This window comes from Vipera ursinii (genome assembly GCF_947247035.1).
Source record: "Vipera ursinii genome assembly, chromosome: 3".
Taxonomy (NCBI): domain Eukaryota; kingdom Metazoa; phylum Chordata; class Lepidosauria; order Squamata; family Viperidae; genus Vipera; species Vipera ursinii.
Genome location: NC_139516.1, coordinates 53212106 through 53232335, shown reverse-complemented (window position 1 = coordinate 53232335; position 20230 = coordinate 53212106). Strand labels below are relative to the sequence as shown.

The window sequence follows — 20230 nt, the reverse complement described above, 5'->3', positions numbered from 1 at the left end:
GACATTACTGTATTTGATACAACTCTTAGATGCTTCAGTAATTTACTGAACAGAAATGTCATCATAAATGCTACTTACATCATTTAAAAAGTTCAGAAATCAATATGAAAGTGGCATTAAATGATGTTCAAATTAATACTTAATTGTACTAAACCTCCTTGCGTTGGGGGGGGGGTTACAGTAAAAGTTAGTAAGAACCAATAATTTAAGAACTTTGAAGGCTAAAATGAGCAAAGCCTAAAAGCAGTCAACCCAGTTCCTTATAATTACAATTCACTTTGACCTCTTAAAAACCCCTTACCTGTTTAAGTTTTACACAGCAGTTTGCCATGGGAACCCATAATCGTAGCATCCTTGGTTGATAAGCACCTGCTGCCTAGCAATCATCCTGCATGGATACAGGACAGCGCTAGTGTTCTTTATCCACAATAGGTTAAGCATTTCAAGGCAACCAGAGCAAGCTTGCATTTCAAGGTGTCTTCCATCTGCATGTCAAATGGCAACTAGTTAATTCTAAGAGACTTGGGAAACAAATGCAGTTTCTGCAGCCACGATGCAGGTGCAGCACTGTTCGCTTCCTCTTGACCTCTGGTGATGTGTTGTCAACTGTGCCCCGAAGTCTCCTGCAGCAAAGAGTTGTACTCCTGCACAGTGGGAACAGCTTTCCAAAGCTCAAGATCCCCAAATGCAGGAAATATAGCACAATTTTTTCAAAGTTTCACCATTTTTTCTCTCCTCCTGATATCATCTGTACTACAAACTAAAAGTTTGCAGTGGTACCTACGAAACGATCAAGGTTGCATGCACATCCAAGGTGTGTAGACCATTTGCTTCAAAATTGGTCAAGTAAGAGCACCAATAACAATCGTACAGGTTTTAAAATGACAGCACTCTAGCTCTCAGGAACTCTTCTTCCATTCAGAACTACACCCAGGATTGCATAACTCTGAAGAAAAGCCCCTGGTTGTGGAGGAGCTCTTCAACTGTGTCTGGAAACGCGCTATCATTTAAATTTTTTTACGAGTTACTTTTTCTTTTTGTTTTCAATTTGGTGAAAAGGTTATGAGCAAGATGCAAAGCAATTTCAAACTTTCTTCAAATTAAAATCAGAACTAAGGCCAAACAAGTTAGGTGAACAAAACAAATCAAGAACTTAAAATTCAGGAACTCCAGCTCTTCAAAATCAACAAAGTCCCAGATCTGTACACTGTTCTGAGACTTAAGATGCTCTCCCTGCTTCTTGCATGCCAGCAACAGCACCATTTCCTCGTAAAGATGAGGAGATAGCAGCCATTGATCCCCATTCACCGTACACAAGAGGACACAGCAACACAACAAACTAGATTTCTTCAGATCTGATATAAAGGATGGTCAATATCAAAGCGAAGTTTTCCCTGTTTCTTGTCTGAGACCCACAACTATCAGATCGAGGAGAAGGAGCAGCAGGAGCAGTTGTAAAGTACCCCCACAGCTGCAAACAAAGGGGGTCAAAGGTTTGTCGTCAATTCATTTCCAGGCAGAAAAACCACTTTCCTCAAAAGAAACAATTTATTTAGAATGAAACAAAATCAGCTCGACTGTGAGCGCATGTTTTGAGTGACAGCTATTTTAAGCTGTGTGAGCCATAAAAAGGTTTTTTTTTCCTTTACTTTTGCAGAAATCTTGTGTACACAGCACAAAGCAAAGAGGTCAATTTTCCACTTAAAAACATGGGCATTGTCATCACAAATAGCAGATACACAACTTTTTAAGCTGGCATTTTAGTAAAATGCACAAATACTAAACAGATAAGCTTTCTTCCATGAGGCCCATGTAAATTCCACATAAGCCAACGCTTTTCTTCGCAAAGGTCCATTAGAGTTTGGAATCCCTTGTGGTCTTCAGCACTTCACTAGCCTTGCTTTCAGGAGGAAAGAAGAGGTTATTCAGTACAAATGTTGACAAGAGATCTGTCTTCTTCCTACATTTACAGATAACTGTTCAAACTACAAGGCTATTAATGTTCTAGGTAATGTTTGAAAGCACCAATCACCCTTCACTGGCACAAAGCTTTTGAAATGAATTAACATCTGTATATAAATGCACAAATAGTAGTTCAGGGAGTTAAAATATAGGTTGCAGATTGGGGGAGAAAATCAGCTGTACTAGTAAAAAAAACATTACAGGAGAAAAATCAACTGAATTTTCACAATTCACACCATTTCCCTCACTTTCAAAAAGTCAAACGAGAACATGAACTTTAGTGTTCTGTTTGTCAGTATATTTTTTTCACATTGCTATGTTATCTCCAACTACAGACTCTTTACTTATAGGAGAAAACTAGCTAAAATATGCATTGGATTCTCTTCGTCCCACATCTGTGACTTTTTCTAGTTGTTCCAAAATACTTTAATTTGGTTAATGCAAAGGGAGATATTTATCCTCAGTGACACATCTGGAGCAGCTGTTGTTTACTTTATGGGAAAAAAATCTAAGGCAAAAAAATTAACATACATCGAATTATTTTACAATATTTTTTTCATTTTCCAAGCCATTCAATCAGGCACCCTACAATCAGGATTATTCTTTTGTATGCTTAAGTGGCTACCCTTAACTTTTCCATTTTTATCCAATGACTGATCTTTCAGATACATTCCTACATTTCTTAAAAACATAATCAAACTTCTACTACTTGCTTAAATTCCTAAGGAAGGTTTTTTCCTTTCCCCCTTATATAACTTTGGAAGAAAAGACTAAAAGACTAAATATATTGGTTTTAAAAATGCTAATCTTACCTCCCAATGTTTCAAATTTTGATAATCCAAATTGGGAGGCAATTGTATAAACGCAAAAGTGGATCCTGGTAAATGAGGTAGCCTTAAAATGATACTCCACTGACAGCCAACCATGTATGATGAACTGTCAAAATGCAAAACTCCTAGTTAACTTTAAGGGGGGAGGGAAAAACCCAACCTCTTAAGTTTCCCATTTTAGAATTTAAATCCTAAAGACAACATGCCAGTTAAGATTTTCCTATCCAGCTCCCCCAAAAGTGATATTAAGTGACTCTCAGGAAAAGACACATTCTCCATCCTTATGTTGTACCTCTGGAAACTAATTTCTGGTCATGTGCAGCATTCAAATATACATTGCTCTAAAGCTTCATAATACCATATACAAAAGATCACAATCCTCTTTTTTCCCATGCAGATGTGTCACAAAACTTAACTTTTGCTATGCTGAAGCGTTGGAGGTTGGCTCAAATGAATAATTGCACTGCTATTATCCTAATACAAGAAAAGCATATAATTCATTGCTATAGCATCTATAACTAAGTGCTGTGCCATCCAACGTTGGTTAGCATTTTAGTCTAAATTGGACTCCTAATATTCTTTTTCTTTCTATAGCTACCAATGGACTATCTTCTTTAAAAAAAAAAACCTCTTAGATAAGGGTTTGTAAAACTGCCCATTTCACATTTCCTTTACCTAGTTCAAATCATGACAAGCAGCATTGAACGTAATTTTCAATTAAAATAGAAAAAGAAATCCATGGTGTAGGGTTTTCCAACACCAGTTCCCAAAAGTTGCCTAAAATGCCAGAATGTTCAATTTACCTCAAATTCAAGTTCTGTAGGATCTTTTTTTAACAAGGAGAGCATATCAGTATGTATACTATTGCCAACAAGTTTGACTTTCGAATCTGATTAAAGATTTTCAAAAAATACGATGGCTTTTAAATGAATATATTAGTTCAACACAGAGCAAATTCCCTCTTCAAATAAATACACTAAGAAAATGCTTTGTTTAGCTACGAGCATACTGCATTTACAAATGCAGTAATATGGATAATCCAATATTTATGTTATGCCATACAGGCAACATAAATCTGTCTTAGTGACTCTGCCTATAATAGTGGCTAGATTTAATTTGGTTCACAGTTCCTAGTTTCATTTATTACGGAACAATTTATATTTTCAATTTGTATTTCAGAATTGTGGGATTTAGGTTACTATACCCACATTCTTAAAAACTGAAAGGGTGTGATTGTTTCAGAAGTGAGGCTCTACTTGGAAAAAATACTTTAAGAATAGGACATTTCCCAATATTATTTCACTGAGCAGTGTTTCACTAAGCCACTTTTCAACTAATTGTACTTATTCAAACTTAAGAATTGGTTTACACATGAGAAACTTATTGTTACTGTACAGCGGCTTTACAAATGAACAAAAATATTGGACCAGAAAAGAGACCAAGCAAAAAGCCACACATTTAAACTTGATTCTTTCCTAAGTCTTATCACATATTTTTTTAAAAATAAGAACTGCCTTTAAAGGCTTGCTTTCAAATGAATTATGTTCTTTTAGTAAACTGAATTGCTTCCCCAACATTTAGAAATACAAGGTAAATGCAAAAGTGTCAAGATTAAAACAGTGCAAACCAGACTATAAAACCTTGCATAATGCCTATTATATTTTACCTGAAAAATATTAAGCAGGTAATCTATTTTTCTATTTCCACAGGGATAGAATAATTGAGATGGTTTTATGGCAGAACTTTTTGCAAAAATTAAGTGCCAACTTTGAAATTTGCATTTCCAAGTTATACTTTAGAATTCATTGTGCCTATTAACAATTAGCAATAGGTAATAAGAACAATGACACCAGTAAACCACCTGCTTCTTGAATGCAGAAGTTCACGATGTTCATGGGTTATAGTAAAGCTCTCATTAAAACTACCACCCTTAAATGCAAACATATTTTAAAAAATCAACAATAAAGCAAAATACCATTTAGAAACATTCTTCCAAGAGTATGCATTTTTCCAAATTTGGGAACAAAACCTGAAAACCCAATTAAAAAAAATACAGTGCACCATGAAGGCTTAATATCAGCTGTATCAGGGACTCAACCATGAGTTAATTCAATTCGATTTTACATTTTTTAAACTAGGAATTATTCTGAAATTATATCTATAGTTTTATGGAAGCTGCAAGGCTCAGAATGGGCATGAGCCATGAATGTTTTAAGTATGGCAATTTAGAATTTAAGTGTAGGAAAAGGTTTTATACCTACTTTAAAGTTGTGAAATGAACAAGGACAAGTTAAAAGATAAAAAAAGAAGAGGGAGGCAAGCTTGTTCAATGTTTCATTTTAGTGAAAGCAGACCATCCCTTCTTACTATGCTGTCACTAGCAAGACAGTTGAGGGTAGCCTAGTGAACAGTTAATATATTTGCTCTCTAGAGTTTATAGAAGATAAAGGGAAAATAACAGTAACTACAGATCTAAAATTATACTTAGGGTGTTGGCTAAAGCTTAGCACCTGGCAGACACTGGAGGAGGGGGAGTTGTATGAAGCAGCAGGATAAGCACAAGAAAGCATTAGGACTTTAAGATGCACCACGAACAATGATCATGACCAAATAGTCATCCTCCGATTTAGCCAGGGCCTTTGCTGTAGAATCCAGGAACTGCTGAGAAAAATCACAGGGGGGGAAAGCATGCAAGACCCCACTGTTTTCTTTGTCTTTGTTGCCTCCTACTGGGAGGCTTATCACTCCAGCTGCCTGTTTTTGTTTAAGATAGGACACCAGGTTTCTTAATGGTCGCTGGGTAGAGGTGGTATTAGCTTCACCAGCCCCAGATGAGGCACGGTTGTCTGTGGTACCAGGCACAGCAAGTAGAATAGCATATCCATTGGGTCCTGCTACTTTGATACGGCGGGTAACTTCATCCAACTTGGGCTGGTCCAAACGAAGACGCTGTGTTATCTTTAGTTGGGCCACTTTGCCACCAGTTGTTCCTTCCACCAGCAGATTGCTAGCTACGCTGAGGTCACCTTGAAGTAGGTGCATGTTTGATGGAAAATTGCTGTTCTTCAACAGAAGCATTCCTTGCCAGGCTAGGCAGAGTTTGGTAGATGATCCCGATTTTGAAGTTCCATCCTGCTGTTGCTGCTTTTGAGGTGGCTTCAGCCGAGATCCACTGCTATTGTTCCCTTCAGAAGTATGCTCATCCTTTTTAGCTGGACTCTTGCACTCTTGGATGGCAGCTGATGCAAGTGTGCGATGTTTTCTTTCTTTTTCCACCAAACTCTTATGTTCCCGCTTCTCACTCTGGCCTCTCTCCAAACTCCCCTTACGTGGCTCTCTGACTGGTGAAGGACGATCCAACAAGAGTAAGCGAGAAGTGGGGCGATCAATATCAGTATTATAACGGTCTCTGATTAAGCTTGTTTCAGGACTACGATCTTGAGGAGATGCTACAGCAGGGCAGTGACGCTTACGAGATGAAGATGAACGTTCACTATCTGGTGATCGGTCCAAATGTCGACCCCCATCCTCCACTAGCCTTCGCTTCCTAGGTGGGTCTCTACTACTGCTACCAAGCTCCCTTTCCCCACGAGTTCTTTCTAGAGACCAACCATCTCGACGCCGTTCCAGACTTTCAAGTGTATCATAAACAGTTGCTCGGTTGCCTCGGTCCCGAACTGGAGGTGGAGGAGGCACCCATTCTGTTTCAGCATATAAGTCTCTGTCACGGTCACTGTAGAGCAGTGGTGGTGTTCTATCCCGGGCACCTCGGAGTGGATCTGGTGGGGCTCCACGATGTGCTCCAAAAGCTGATGTTTCTGCTACTAGCTCATAGTGAGTAGGGGGTGGAAGTGGCAATGGCTGCAAATAGGGCTGTTGATACCGATGCTCAGTGTCAGCAAAGTCCACACGCAGGCGACGATCCTGCCCACCCAAAGGAAAGCCACGCATGTGCGTACAAGCAGCTTGTGCAGCATCCAAACTCTCATATTGGATATAGGCCCATGAGTCACCTTTACGATAATCAATAGTACGAATAGTACCAAAGCGATCAAACTCCCTGGCAAGAGCAGCCAACGGTACCCATGGTCCCAGGCCACCCACCCAGAGTCTCGTGGTGGGGGTTGCTTTACCATAGCCAATTTTAATAGGATTGCGCAAGAGCACTTTACCAGACATGGCCAGCTTAGCTCGGTGGGCCATATCCAAGTTCTCAAACTTAAGAAATCCGTACGTGCTAGTTTGACCCCGGGATGGCCTCTTAATATCCACTTCAGTGATAACCCCAAAGCGATCAAAAGCCCTACGAAGGTCTGACTCTGTAACCGTTATATCCAAATTACCCAGAAAAAGGGTGCGATTAGCTCTCTGGTCATCTTCAGGACTGATCTCCTCCTCAGTGGCTGTCCCTGTACCAACCCCACGAAAGGCAGCAGCTGCCACTCCGGCAACTCGATCGAGACTGTACGCGGGCCTCACCCGATCATAGAAGCTACTATAGTCGCGTTCTCTTTCCAGCTCCCGGGGCAGAGGCGGTGGGGGCAGACGACCAAGGGCAAGCTGTTGCAATCGGAAGTCTCTGTACCCTAAGCCTGCCCCTCCCCCAGCAGGAGAGAGGGCCCTCTGAGTGGCTCCAGTGGCAGGGTGCCTGAGAGTGGCGGGAGAGGCCCCCGCCACACCCACTGCTGAGGACCCATAAGGAGACTCCTTGTCCAAAAGGGCGGGGGAACGACTGCTGCGTCGCCGGCTGCTTCCCCCTCCGCTGCTGCCGCCCCCTACATAAACGGCCTCGATCTTCAGAGGCCGATGGTAGAGGACCAAGCGGCCGCGAGCATGCTTGGCAGCTCGGGCATCCTCAGGGCGGCGGAAATTAACAAAGGCCACCCGCTCGTCGCCAGAGCCGGTCCCCGGCGGGAGGCGGCTGATCTTGACGCTGACGTCTCCGAAGCGCTTGAACTCGTGGAAGAGCCCGTCTTCGATCGCCTCGTCGCTCAGCGCCGAGCCCAGCTCGCTGATCTTCAGCGTCTTGTACTCACTGCCGCTGCCGGAGTCGGAGGGGAGCGCGCGGGAATCGGCGCCGCCGCGGCTGCTGCTGCCGCCACGCGAGGAGGAGGAAGACTCCGCATTTTTGCTGCTGCTGTTGTTGTTCCCGCTGTAGCCGTGGCGGCTCCCGCCGCCGCCGCTCCCGGAGACCCCCACCGCGGCCGATTCATATTCACGGCTGCTGGCCCGGCTGGCTTTTTCCAAATGAAGGCTCCGCCGACTACTGCCGCCGCCGCCGCCGCCGCCACCGCCCTCACTCGAGCCGCCGCCCGCAGATTTCCCACCGCCGTTGCTGGGCTTCTTATTGCTCCTCTCGCTCCGCACCGAAGAAGAAGAATCCTCGCCACCGCGGGACCGTTTGGCCTTGGCCGGCGAGCGCTCCTTGCCCTTCATGGCGGCAAGCGCGCCAAGCAAGAGGGAACCGCGCGCGGAGTATCGCGCCTCACGCACACGCCGCCATCTTGGAACCTTCCGGCAGGCTGGAACTCCGCCCACCGGGCAGGCATTGGACAGTTTAATCGGAGCACATCGTGTTCATTGCACAAAGGAGCTGTCGGTGAAGGAAAGCGTAGAATCGGAAGCGCTCAAAGCACCGGAAACGGAAATACCGCCTTCCTACCATACTTTCACTAGGCCGTTGGAGGAATCGCCAATCAGTCATCGATTTCTTGAGCGGTAATGGGCCGAACTGGAAGAACTTCCATCCCATTGGCTGAAGCAAGAATCCCAATTCTTTGTTTCTCCCCCACACACACACACACACACTCCACGCTCTCATTGACGGTTTTTCTAGAGAAGGCCTCAGTCTCCTCGCTGGCTTCAACCCGCGCGAAAGTGCCCAGACCACGTGGGAACGTTGGTTTTGACAGACTAAAGAAATGGCGGGAGATGGGGCGGGGGGAGGGCAGTGGCTTCAGTTGGTCGTTTGTTTGGCGTCTGCATGGGACGCACCTTCGACTTCTTTAACTTAGGCGGGAAAAGATTTGTCGCGTGGATATCATTCCTGTTTTATATCTCCTAGCGACTTCCGGCGTGTGTTCGCCTAGGCCAGGGGTAGGCAACCTCGGCTCTTTTATGACTCGTGGACTTCAACTCCCAGAATTCCTGAGCCAGCTGGCTCAGGAATTCTGGGAGTTGAAGTCCACGAGTCATAAAAGAGCCGAGGTTGCCTACCCCTGGCCTAGGCGGGAAGTGTTTCTCAGCCTCGGCAATTTTTAAGATGTGTGGACTTCAACTCCCAGAATTCCCCCGCCAGCCAGGTCATTTCTCCACCCAGTGCTAGGGAGGAAATTCTGGAAATTGATGTTCACCCATCTTGGTTGCTGAGACTGAGAAACGCTGGCTTAATCGGATCTCGCGAAGAAGGAACGGAGGGGATCCGAGTCTGCTTTCCTCTCATCACGGAACCTCGTCCAAAAGAGCTTTCTTACCCGGAGTCCTTTCAAATTAAGTTTCCCGAGTCCGCTTCTTCGCCGGACCACTCTGGGCGACTTACAAAGGGTTAAACGCAGGAAGAATATCAAAGCACATGGAAGACAGAAAGCACCGCGCCGGGGATAAATATCCAGTCGCTCATGGGTGGTTTCCTGGACGAAATTGGGTTTTCGGCTTATTAAAGTAGTTTTGTTGGGTGTTCTCGGAAATCTCGTTCATTAAATCCGCAGACCTCATTAAATGGCCGTAACAAGTAGAGCATTTGCAAATAAATTTAAAAAAACAACAACAGTGGCTTGCTGGAAAAAAAATATGACTACAACGCTAAAAAGAGAATGAACTGCAGGTTCCTATATCCTTTGGAGAACAGGATACCGTGGCCTAGAAATTATTAATTTATTTGTACAATTTCCATGCAAAAATTGGAAATTTTAGAAGACTAAAACAACAGAAGTCTAAATCACAGAACTGTCTTTATTAGTTTGCTTACAAACAACAGCGGTGGGGCTTATCTCCAAGGGGAATGATGAGTCTGCCTACAGGGATGAGGTGGAACGGTTGCTCTTGTGGCGCAGACACAAATAATTGGGTTCTCAACACCACTAAGAGCAAGGAGTGTAAGGTAGATTACAGGAGGAATAGATCAGACATTCAGCCCCCTGATCATCAGCGGAGACCATGTAGAATGAGTGTCTAGCTTTAGGTTTTGGGGTGTTACCATAAAGGAGGACCTGACCTGGAGTGCTCATGTTATAGCATTGGTTAAGAAGGCTTGGCAGAGATTATATTTCTGGAGACTTCTCAGGAAACAACTGAATTAAAAACTGCTGATGACCTTCTACCATTGCTCCATAGAGAGCATTCTAACCTATTACATTTGTGTGTGGTTTGTAAAGTGCACAGTAGCAGATAGGAAAACACTCCAGAAGGTCATTACCATCACCCAAAGGATTATTGACTGCCCCCTCCCCTCCCCCGACGAACTGTACAGTTCCCGCTGTCTTAGGAAAGCTCAAAACACTCTTAAAGACTCATCTCATCCTGGACATTCTTTTTTTTGAACTATTATCATCTGGCAGACAGTACAAGATAATAAAAACAAAGGCAAATAGGCTGAAAAATAGTTTTTATCTTAGAGAGCTGTAACCATATTAAATTCTGCGTAGTGCAACGTTGAAGTGCAATATTAGGTGCAATCATGTATGCTCTTATTTGTGGTTTTGTGAGTAGTGTGCACTGTGGACAGCGCTTAGTTTCATTGTGTTACACAATGACAAAGATATTCTATTCTTGATTTAGAACCCCACATGTTGCTGTTATACAATGTTATTATTTTAAATGAGCAGATGTATAAAGTACTGCAGTACTTGCACTTTTTTAATAAACATTTGCTGAAATTAACGAAGTATGGAAGTAAAAGCCAGTTTGGTTAAAGTGGATAGAATTACAGGGCTAGAAACTGGGAGACAGAGTTCTAGTCCTGCCTTAGGCACAAATTAAGTTGTTAATCACCAGTTAATCCCTAGAAAAAAAGCCAAGGAAAATTGGTGCTGAAAGAACTGAGGGACTTGTCCATGTAGATTCCAGGAGTCCAGACTAACTCAAACACAAAATGGAAGTAATGCATAAGATGCAAAACACTCGGCTTTGATGTTATTTTTACCCTCTTTAATGAGATTACCAGAACAATTTTATTTGGCAGACTCATATTCATGATTTTCACAAGTTAGTTGTTTGTAACTGGGATAACTATTAGCTACATCTTTCTAAAGTTAAAGTTTCTAGTGCAGATTATGAGCTGCCAGCCATTTCTCTTGTTTACTTATCCTCAGAGAAACTGCTTCCTTCTACTTGAGTAATAAAATGAAGGGAGGAGAAAATTGGGGCCAACTAGCCTAATTTTCCAACACCATGCAACGATTCTGAGTAAACAGGGTTGATGGTTACTTCTCCAAGAAACATTCCCTCCAAATTATCCTGCTGTGCCTGAGATTCACATTGCATTGGCCAAGGAGAGAAGATTCACAGCAGGTGGATTAGTAGAGATGCCTATAGTAAAGATGCCTATAGAAGCAACCATCAATCTTCAAGGAGTATTGGGAAATGAATTACTCTTCTTATGTTGCTATGCAAAGAAGCAATCTTCAAGGCTGTCATTGGGAAGACATGGCTTCCTTCCTACTTCCTAGTTATTTTATCAATAGCTCAAGAATATTTTTAGGTGAATATTATTAAAGTATGGATACTATTTCAAACCTGCACTAAAAATAGAATCTCAGATAATGCTGCATCAGTGAATTCATAAAAATTTAAAATGACATCAAAAGATTTGAGATTATTCATCAAAAATGTATTTAGGGTGTACTAGTATCCCCGACAAGAATATTTGAAAGAATGGATATCAGATTTTCTATGTTGTAGATATAAAATTGAGGGTTCACTGACCATGATCATTTGATATCATTTGGAATGCCATAGTTAATTAGTGTTCATAAGTAGATTTCTGGGAAAATGTTTAATTGCTAAATATTTTAATGAATTATATACCTTTGGAATCTGTTTATCAGGAATATACTGATATACTGAAAAAAAGAGATTCTTCCAAATGTTAAGAAATGGTTGTCACAAATGTTTGATCTATTTTGGAAAAAGTAATATTTTCTATTAATCAAAAGATGCAGTTTTAAAATCAGTTTTGGGAGACTCACTTTATACTATCAGTAGAAAGTCTAAGAGAAGCTAAACTAAGAGAAGTAAATTTTCTTAGTAGTTGTATCAAGGCTTTGTCATGGTTTCATTGTAGACATTTGCTTAATTTTTCTGTATGGTTTTTTATACACAGAAATAAAATAGCTTTATTCAAATAGGCATTTACTAATAAAGTCTTCTAGGCAATATTTTAAAGTTTTTTGGGGGGAGACAGGTGTTTTGCATATGTGTGTGCCTCAGTTTCTGGCTCCTAGTGACTGCCCTACAGTTTTGCAAGGTTTTTCAGAAGGAGTTTGTCATCCTTCCTAGGCCCAAGGTCACCCAGCTGGCTTTTGTACCTAAGGTGGCAGTAGAACTCACGGTCTCCTGGTTTCTATCTTGGTGCATTGACCACTCCTGTACACCAAACTGTCTCTTAGTTTTATTAGCCTTTATTATTTTATTTATTAATTATTATTTAATATGTGCCAGCTGTGCACCTCTTCTTTCAGTGATGTGAACAAGAGTTAGCTGGAAAGATTTATTTCTAGGCAAGGTTGATATGGTTGCCAAGCTAGGTTCCTTGTTGAGATAGCGTGACTCTGCTTCTCTTTTGGAGGAGGTTTTTGCCTCTGCTGGCCACCCAGCTGAGTTAGAAATTTTGTAAGAGAAATGCTAGTTGGCAGCATGGCAGTTTATCCGTAGTAGCTCAACCAAATAAAGAGTTTAAATTGTTAAGTATGGGTAAGCCTTCAGTTGGGACCAGAATTTCTGTTTCTAAGCAAAGCGATTATTAAATGAGTTATATTGATTTTAATGACCTTTTTCGCCATGATTCTTAAACAAATTGCTGCAATTAAATGAATCACACAGTTGTTAAGTGAATCCAGTTTCACCTCATTGGGAAGGGCACAAATGGCGATCATGTGATCCTAGGATGCTGCAACCATTATAAATACACACCAGTTGCCAAGCACCAAAATATTGATGGGGGTGCTCTGGTGGTCGTAAGTGCAAGGACTGGTGGTGATCTGATTTTTTGTTATTCTAACAACTGAGGTAAGGACTGATTTGCTTTTTGATTTCAACATTTCAAGTACCGTATTTTCCGGCGTATAAGACAACTTTTTAACCCATGAAAATCTTCTCAAAAGTTGGAGGGTCGTCTTATACGCCGGGTCGTCTTATACGCCGGAAAAAAACATAAATCAGTCGAGTGTCCCCGTTCTTGCAAAGCAACTTCAAGCCTCCTTAGTCCAGTCCCCCCTCCATCGTGACTCTCCCTTCCCACCCCCTCTAAGCCCCTTCCCCTCCCCCTTGCAAACGCCAGACCCCGGGAGTGGCAGGAAGCCCCTCCCCCTCCCCCAAGCGGCATCTGACCATAAGCAGAGCGCGCCCTGCTACCCCCTATCTCTCCCAGCAGACGCCCGCATCCAGTCTTGCAACCAGCCACAGAAGCCCGCGCCCGGCTTTACTTCCCCCCACCCGCACCCGGCTACCGGTTCCTGGGCCCCGGCCCTAGCCGCGGGCCAGCTCGCCAGCGACCAGGCCGACGGACTCCCGGCCGCCAGAAGCTGCGCTTTGGGAGACGCTCTCCGGCGGATCGGGGAGGGAGCGCCCGCCCGCCGCCAGCATCCTCCACTTGGTTCCGGCGAGCACGGAGACCAGGCTCAGTCCTGACGCGGGGAGGATGGAGCGGGCCTGGGGCCCTTGGCTCTCCAGGACCCCGCCCGGGCCGGGCCACCCTGCGCAACCGAACTATCTCCGGCGCGGCTCCGGGACATGGCTGGGTGGGAGTGTCGGGCGGCTCTCCCCACGCGAAGGCGGCGCTGCCTGTCGGCTCTTGGCCCGAGGGGAGGGCCTCGCGCCCACCGGACTCACCTGTCACCAGCACCGCTCTCCCCCCCGCGGGGATGCACTTCCGCCGGGCGGTGCTGGCTGAGACGAGCCAGCAGGCAGCCGCCATGAGCGTGGCGCTGAGGGGCAGCGGCAGGACGGCCTGGCCGTGCGCCTGCAGGACGGCCAGCAGCCCCACGCGCAGCAGCCGCCGCCAGCTCAGCAACAGGTCCGAGCGCAGGAGCCGCACCGCCAGGCTGCCCAGGAAAAGCAGCCACACTGAGAGGCTGCACGCCCAGTCCAGCTCCATGAGGCGCAGGGCGGGAAGCCGGCCGGGAAGAGGGACCGGGAGCCCGGGCCGAGCGCACCTCGGCCGACGGTGAGAGGGAAGCGGCACGAGTTCTAAAAAAGAGGCTGCGGGCGGAGCTGCCCCACCCTGCGCCCAATGGGAGAAGTTTAACTTCAAGGCCTGGGGGGGGGAAGCAGGAGGGGCGCTGGCCGTGGCGGGGTGGCGGCTGCCCTCCGGCGCTGCCTGCCACCCGGGAAACGCTGCGCCTCAGGGGCCGGCAGAAGCGCGGGAGCAGCGGGAGGGCCGGCGGGGCCAGTCGGGCCTTCGCCTCCTCTGCGACGGACAGGGAGGGCAGGGCATGTAAGTATTTTCTGGCATATAAGACGAAAAACCTTGAAAATCTTCTTAAAAGTTTGGGGTTGTCTTATACGTCGGGTCGTCTTATATGCCGGAAAATACGGTATGCAGAAATAAAGATAATCACAGATTTTCTTCATAGTGCTCCTGGAAGTTTGGGGACTGAAAGTACTGATGGTATTTTTATTTTATTTTAATCCCATTTATATCCCACCCTTCTCCGAAGACTCAGGGCGGCTTACAATTTAAGCACAAACCAATGTGCTTAGCAATAGCCTTCATTCTATGTATATGCCTGCTTATTAGGGCTTTCACACACACCCCAAGCGGCATTATTACAAAGTCAGCTTATTGCCCCCAACAATCTGGGTCCTCATTTTACCTACCTCGGAAGGATGGAAGGCTGAGTCAACCTTGAGCCTGGTGGGACTCGAGCCTGCACTAATTGCAGGCAACTGGTGTTACTTAAGGAGGCATTAGCCCACTGCTCCACCAAGGGTATGAAAATGTGATCAGATTACCTTTGTGTAGTAGCAACATTACATATTATCACTGAGTTAGATTATGAGGTCTATATTGGAATCATTTGTTGATTTAACCTGAGAAGTATTAGGGTTAGAAATCAGTGCCAGATCATTTCACATTTCCATATAACTTGTTTTCATCCAAACAATATACTAAGAGTCTGTGTGGGAGTCAGGCAGAAGAGCATACTCAGACTGGGTGTCATAGAAACGAATTAATGGTTACCATGAATCTATTTTGAAATCACATTGACAGAACCTCCATTAATTTCTATTTTGAGCAGGTTTATTGGGTTTGGAGAAGGATGACATAGCAGAGGAACATACAAAGCTGACTTTGATCACAATGGAACTGAGACTGTATTCTTATATAAATGTATTTACAGTTCTTTTGAACGATATATAGCATTCTTATTTAAATACTATTGCTTCTCCCCCACATTACCCCACCTCCATTTGCATTTAATACACCGGATAGAAGGATCTTTTCTGCTAAAATAAAATACAAGATTACATTATTTCCGTCCAATATTTATTTATTTATTACATTTGTTGGCTGCCCACTTTACGACAGAATATTGGACTTTTAATATGCAAGAAACCAACCCTAATGTAGTTATTCCCTCAGTGAAGAGAAATACAGGTAGTCCTCAACGACCACAACTGAGCCCAAAATTTATGAGAAATTTGTTGTGAGTCGTTCCCAATTTTATGACTTTTTTTGCCACATTTCTTAAGTGAATCACTGCAGTTGTTGAATTAGTAACATGGTTGTTAAGTGAATCTGACTTCTTCATTGACTTCCCTTGTCAGAAGGTTGCAAAACATGACCCCAGGACACTGCAACCATCATAAGTGTGAACCGGTTGCCAAGCATTCAAATATAAACCACGTGACCTTGGGGATTCTGCCAGAGTCGTAAGTGAAAAATGGTCATAAAGTCATTTTTTCAGTGCTGTTGTAACTTTGAACAGTCACTAAATGAGCTGTCACTAAATCGAGGACTATCTGTAGTCAGGACATTAACACAGGCTTGGACAAAATAAATGAATATGGTTTACTTCAGAGAACAATACAGAAGGTCCCGCTATTTTAACCAAATAAATTCCATGCTTATACTGGAATGGAAATATGTAATCAGAATAGCTATCCGAACTGGTGGGTGCTCAGCTGAGCCCAGGAGGTGTTCCAGAAGTACAACCAGAAATTTTAAAAATAGTCCAAAGGAAAGCCACAATATTATAGAAGACCAGCACATGAGGATTATCCTAGTAACAGGAGTTATAGATTTCCTGCAAATAGGACAAAGAAATCACAATAACATCCACATATCCTGCCATGAGTTCTGAAGGTGAGATATTCCAGGACCCATCACCCAAAGCAGGTGACCTTCCTTGGTTTATCATACACGTAAACATACAAAGCAACATAAAAGCTTCCCTATTAGCTACAGTGGAACATCCAGCAGGGACACTATTTATTAATTACCAGAAATCCTGCAGGCATCCTTCAACTCCCCTTATAACCCATATAAGATGAATCTGCCTGGAAGGACTCTTAGCACTCATGCTGATATTCTAACTGGAACAGCACAAACATTTCCCATCTTCATTAAGCATGTTTCCACGATGCTGCCTTCTCCAAAAGACCGCTGAAGCCATTTAAATCTTCTAATTTTCTTCAACACTTTTTTTTTTTGCTATTAGTTTGATCTAGCGTGCCGCACTGGCAATTGCCATACAGATCCAAGTATGGCCTCCTTCCCTGAAATCACCGAGCACTAACCTCCATGGATGTTTTGGCCTGGGGTGTAAAGAAGAGACTGGACACCAGGCTTCTGCAGAGAATCCTGCTCCAGAACTGCTGCATAATGCTTGACCGGTACTTTCCAAAACAATGGTCAGGTCTTAGATATGCAAACCTAACACCTTTTCAAAATCCAATTGACCCCTTCTTTAAACAAAGATTTAGCTTTGTTTATTTAGCATATGGCACTGTTACATTAACCAGGAGAGTACAGTACTATTACAAAGTAGTTGTTTGTTTGGCTGCTGACGATGGCCAGTCGGTTCTGCTCATACTCACGGAATATCCAGAGTGCACCACAGGGGGCAGACCTGCTCATAAGAAACAAGTGGCATTCTGCAGAGTTATCCTGGGCCTTCTTTCACCACCAATGTTACCTTGCAATCAGATCTCGAATCCGGGCAAGTCCAGCACTGGCAGGGGCCCGACTATCCACACAAAACGCCACCACATTTCCCACCAAAGTGATACCTATTTATCTACCCACACGTAGCATGCTTTCCAAGTGCTAAGTGGACAGAAGCTGAGACAAGTGACAGGAGCTCACTCTGCCATGCAGTGCTGGGGACTCTGCCATGGAGCAAAAAACATCTCAGTGCCAGTGAGCCACTGTGCCTCTACAGATTTAGCTGTTTTATGTTTAGCTATAAACTAGGGACGCGGTGGCTCAGTGGGTTAGGATGCTGAGTTTGTCGATCAGAAGGTCAGCAGTTTGGCGGGTCGAATCCCGAGTGCCACGTAACAGAGTGAGCGCCTGTTACTCGTCCCAGCTTCTGCCAACCTAGCAGTTCGAAAGCACGTAAAAATACAAGTAGAAAAATAGGGACCACTACGGTGGGAAGGTAACAGCGTTCCGTGCGCCTTTGGTGTCTAGTCATGCCGGCCACATGACCACGGAGACGTCCTCGGACAAGCGCTGGCTCTTCGGCTTTGGAACGGAGATGAGCACCGGCCCCTAGAGTCGGAAACGACTAGCACGCATGTGCGGGGGAACCTTTACCTTTACTTTTTATAAACTAGGAAAAGAGATAGATGTTCCATCAGTAATATGCTGCTAGCTCTGTCACTCTAAGCTTTATTAGTTTTATATTCGGCTGACAAGTTTGTGTTTATCTGCTGTTTATACCACTTTTGTTATTTCTGAAAACCGGCATACTGGCATAAACCTGTCAACACATCCAGGATCATTACTTTATAGCTACTGTCTTCGTAATGCTTTCATTTACTTAATGCCATCTTTGTTGGGGAGAGGGGAATTTTCAATACTTTGTTCTAGTTTTGGTGGCAATAATCCCTGGGTGAAAACTATGGGGAAATCACATTTGCATGATTTTGGAACTCTGGCATGTATTTTTTCCATTGTGGTCCACAGCTGCTTTGGGAACAGCCTAGCATAAGGACAGAGTTAGATATCTTGGTCCCTCCCTAAACTGCTGTTCAAAGGTAGTCAGGCAAACTGTCATTAGCAGGTGGAGATGGAGTTGCATAGAGCAAGGAGCATTAGGAGAGATCATTCCTGATTCATCTTGCACACCTCAGCCACATCTATGGCCTGTCAGCTAGAGTTCTTTGGGTTTCGTGTCAGAAAAGTGCTGGACCCATATTCAGAAATAGCCTGAGTGAAAGTGACATGCTCGAAGCATCTTCATACCTGTTAGTCTGGGAACATGATGAATTAAACCTGTTATTTTAAGCATGGGAAAAACAAAGCCAAACCAATCACTTTCCTTAACTTTTGTCACCTTAACGATGTTCTCCTTTTTATGGCAGAATCAGAATTTATACCGGCATACTTTTTTTAAAGTTTAGACTTTAACTTTCCCTTCAAGACAGGAGATGAGCACTTTAACATAGCCACTTGCCTTTGCTCTTAGTGTTTGTATTATTAAAACTGTTGATTGTCCTGCTACTAAGACTGGTGGATTAAAAAGTTATGGCATCGTTTTGCAATGGTGTGATTTAACATCAACAACTTGGAAAATTATTCCTGTTATAGGTTTATTAAATTCCTTTGCGTTTGGGAAACATGTAGAAACTGCCACCAGTAGAATCCCTGAATCTTTTGCAGATATATATAACATTTTTACATCATTTTCAGGGTGTTGTACTAACCAGTCTAGATTGGTATAGATCAGGGGTAGGCAACCTTGGCTCTTTTATGACTCGTGGAGTTCAACTCCCAGAGTTCTTGAGCCAGCTGGCTCAGGAATTCTGGGAGTTGAAGTCCACAAGTCATAAAAGAGCCAAGGTTGCCTACCCTGGTATAGATTGTCATTCCGTTTTTTGTAATGGCAACATAGTTTCCCCTCTTCACATCAAAGTATAGAATTCCTTCATAGAATGGGATGAAAACAGTCACCACTTGTTTTATTTACCACTGATCAGCAGAGGGCAGAAACTGTATAGGAATTTTCCTGATTGTAGCATTGTATCATTTGTCACTTATCTTAGAGGTTGATAATGATAGCATTCAGAGTCCGAATTGTAAGATCTGCTGTAATATTTCATCTGGCTAAAATAATTCCTTCCTTGCTAAGTTTTTCAGTCAAAAGGCTGATGGCAATGTTAAGTTTTAATAAATAATGAAAGAACTTTAAGATCCATTAAGGCAATCATTGATCTCTTTCTCCTAGAATTCTGAGAATGATGAGGTGCTTTCAAACGGGGTTCCTGGCACTATCTGTCATTGCTCTTCCACAGTTAGCAGAAAGCTAAATTGCAGCTGACTCCATAGATCAGAGGTCCTGTGTATTTTGAAATCCACATCTTCTGTTCTATACATAAAGTGGGAATAGACTTGCAAGCAGGCGAGCTTTCAGCAATAATTATCACACAAAGTTCTCCTGAGGTCTTTAATATCAGTAATTTCTTAACATCATTATAACACTGTTCTCTCACACACCTTTAATTGTTGCTATTATTGTTGTTGTTACAATTATTATTCTTATTGCCTACAGAATGGAGCTATAAAATTGCAAATATGCCTGTTTTAAGTATATAAACTGAACTATAAGTCCTGTGGATTTCATCTCTGAGCAAGATCTAATCAAACTGATCTTTCTTTTTTCTTATCTTGATGTAACTGTTTTGCCACCCAGTCAAACGATTTGACAGCTCATTTCCTTTCTCTTATTTGCAGAACAGAACTTTCTCTGTTCATAGCACTGATGTCTTGTCAACTTTGTGAGAGAGTTCAGATAGGAATCATTACCCAGATGAACTACTTCTACTTTATTGTAAGTTTACATTAACAGAATCTTGCAAGTCTGAAAATGCATTACTCTCCCATCACCTTTACAGTCCAAACAAACTACAGAAGGTCCCTTCTGAGACCTTTGCCATATATTCCTCCTGAGGGCTAAGATGACTCTCATGTGACCATTTTCCTGGCTTGACTTTTTCCCTGTCTCCTAAGGTCATGTCCCCATGCCCCCAAGTCTTTAAAAAACAGAAAAATTAGA

At 43.4% G+C, this 20230-nt stretch overlaps 1 protein-coding gene across 1 annotated transcript; it reads right to left on the bottom strand.

The window, feature by feature from the left end:
• Positions 1-1529: 1529 nt before the first annotated feature.
• Positions 1530-8292, bottom strand: RBM15 (RNA binding motif protein 15). The gene is made up of 2 exons (XM_083358857.1): positions 5303-8292; positions 1530-1900 (listed from the first exon to the last, which is right to left on the bottom strand). The coding sequence occupies exon 1, from the start codon at positions 8226-8228 to the stop codon at positions 5370-5372; it is 2859 nt and encodes a 952-aa protein (XP_083214983.1). The 5' UTR covers positions 8229-8292; the 3' UTR covers positions 1530-1900; positions 5303-5369.
• Positions 8293-20230: the final 11938 nt, after the last annotated feature.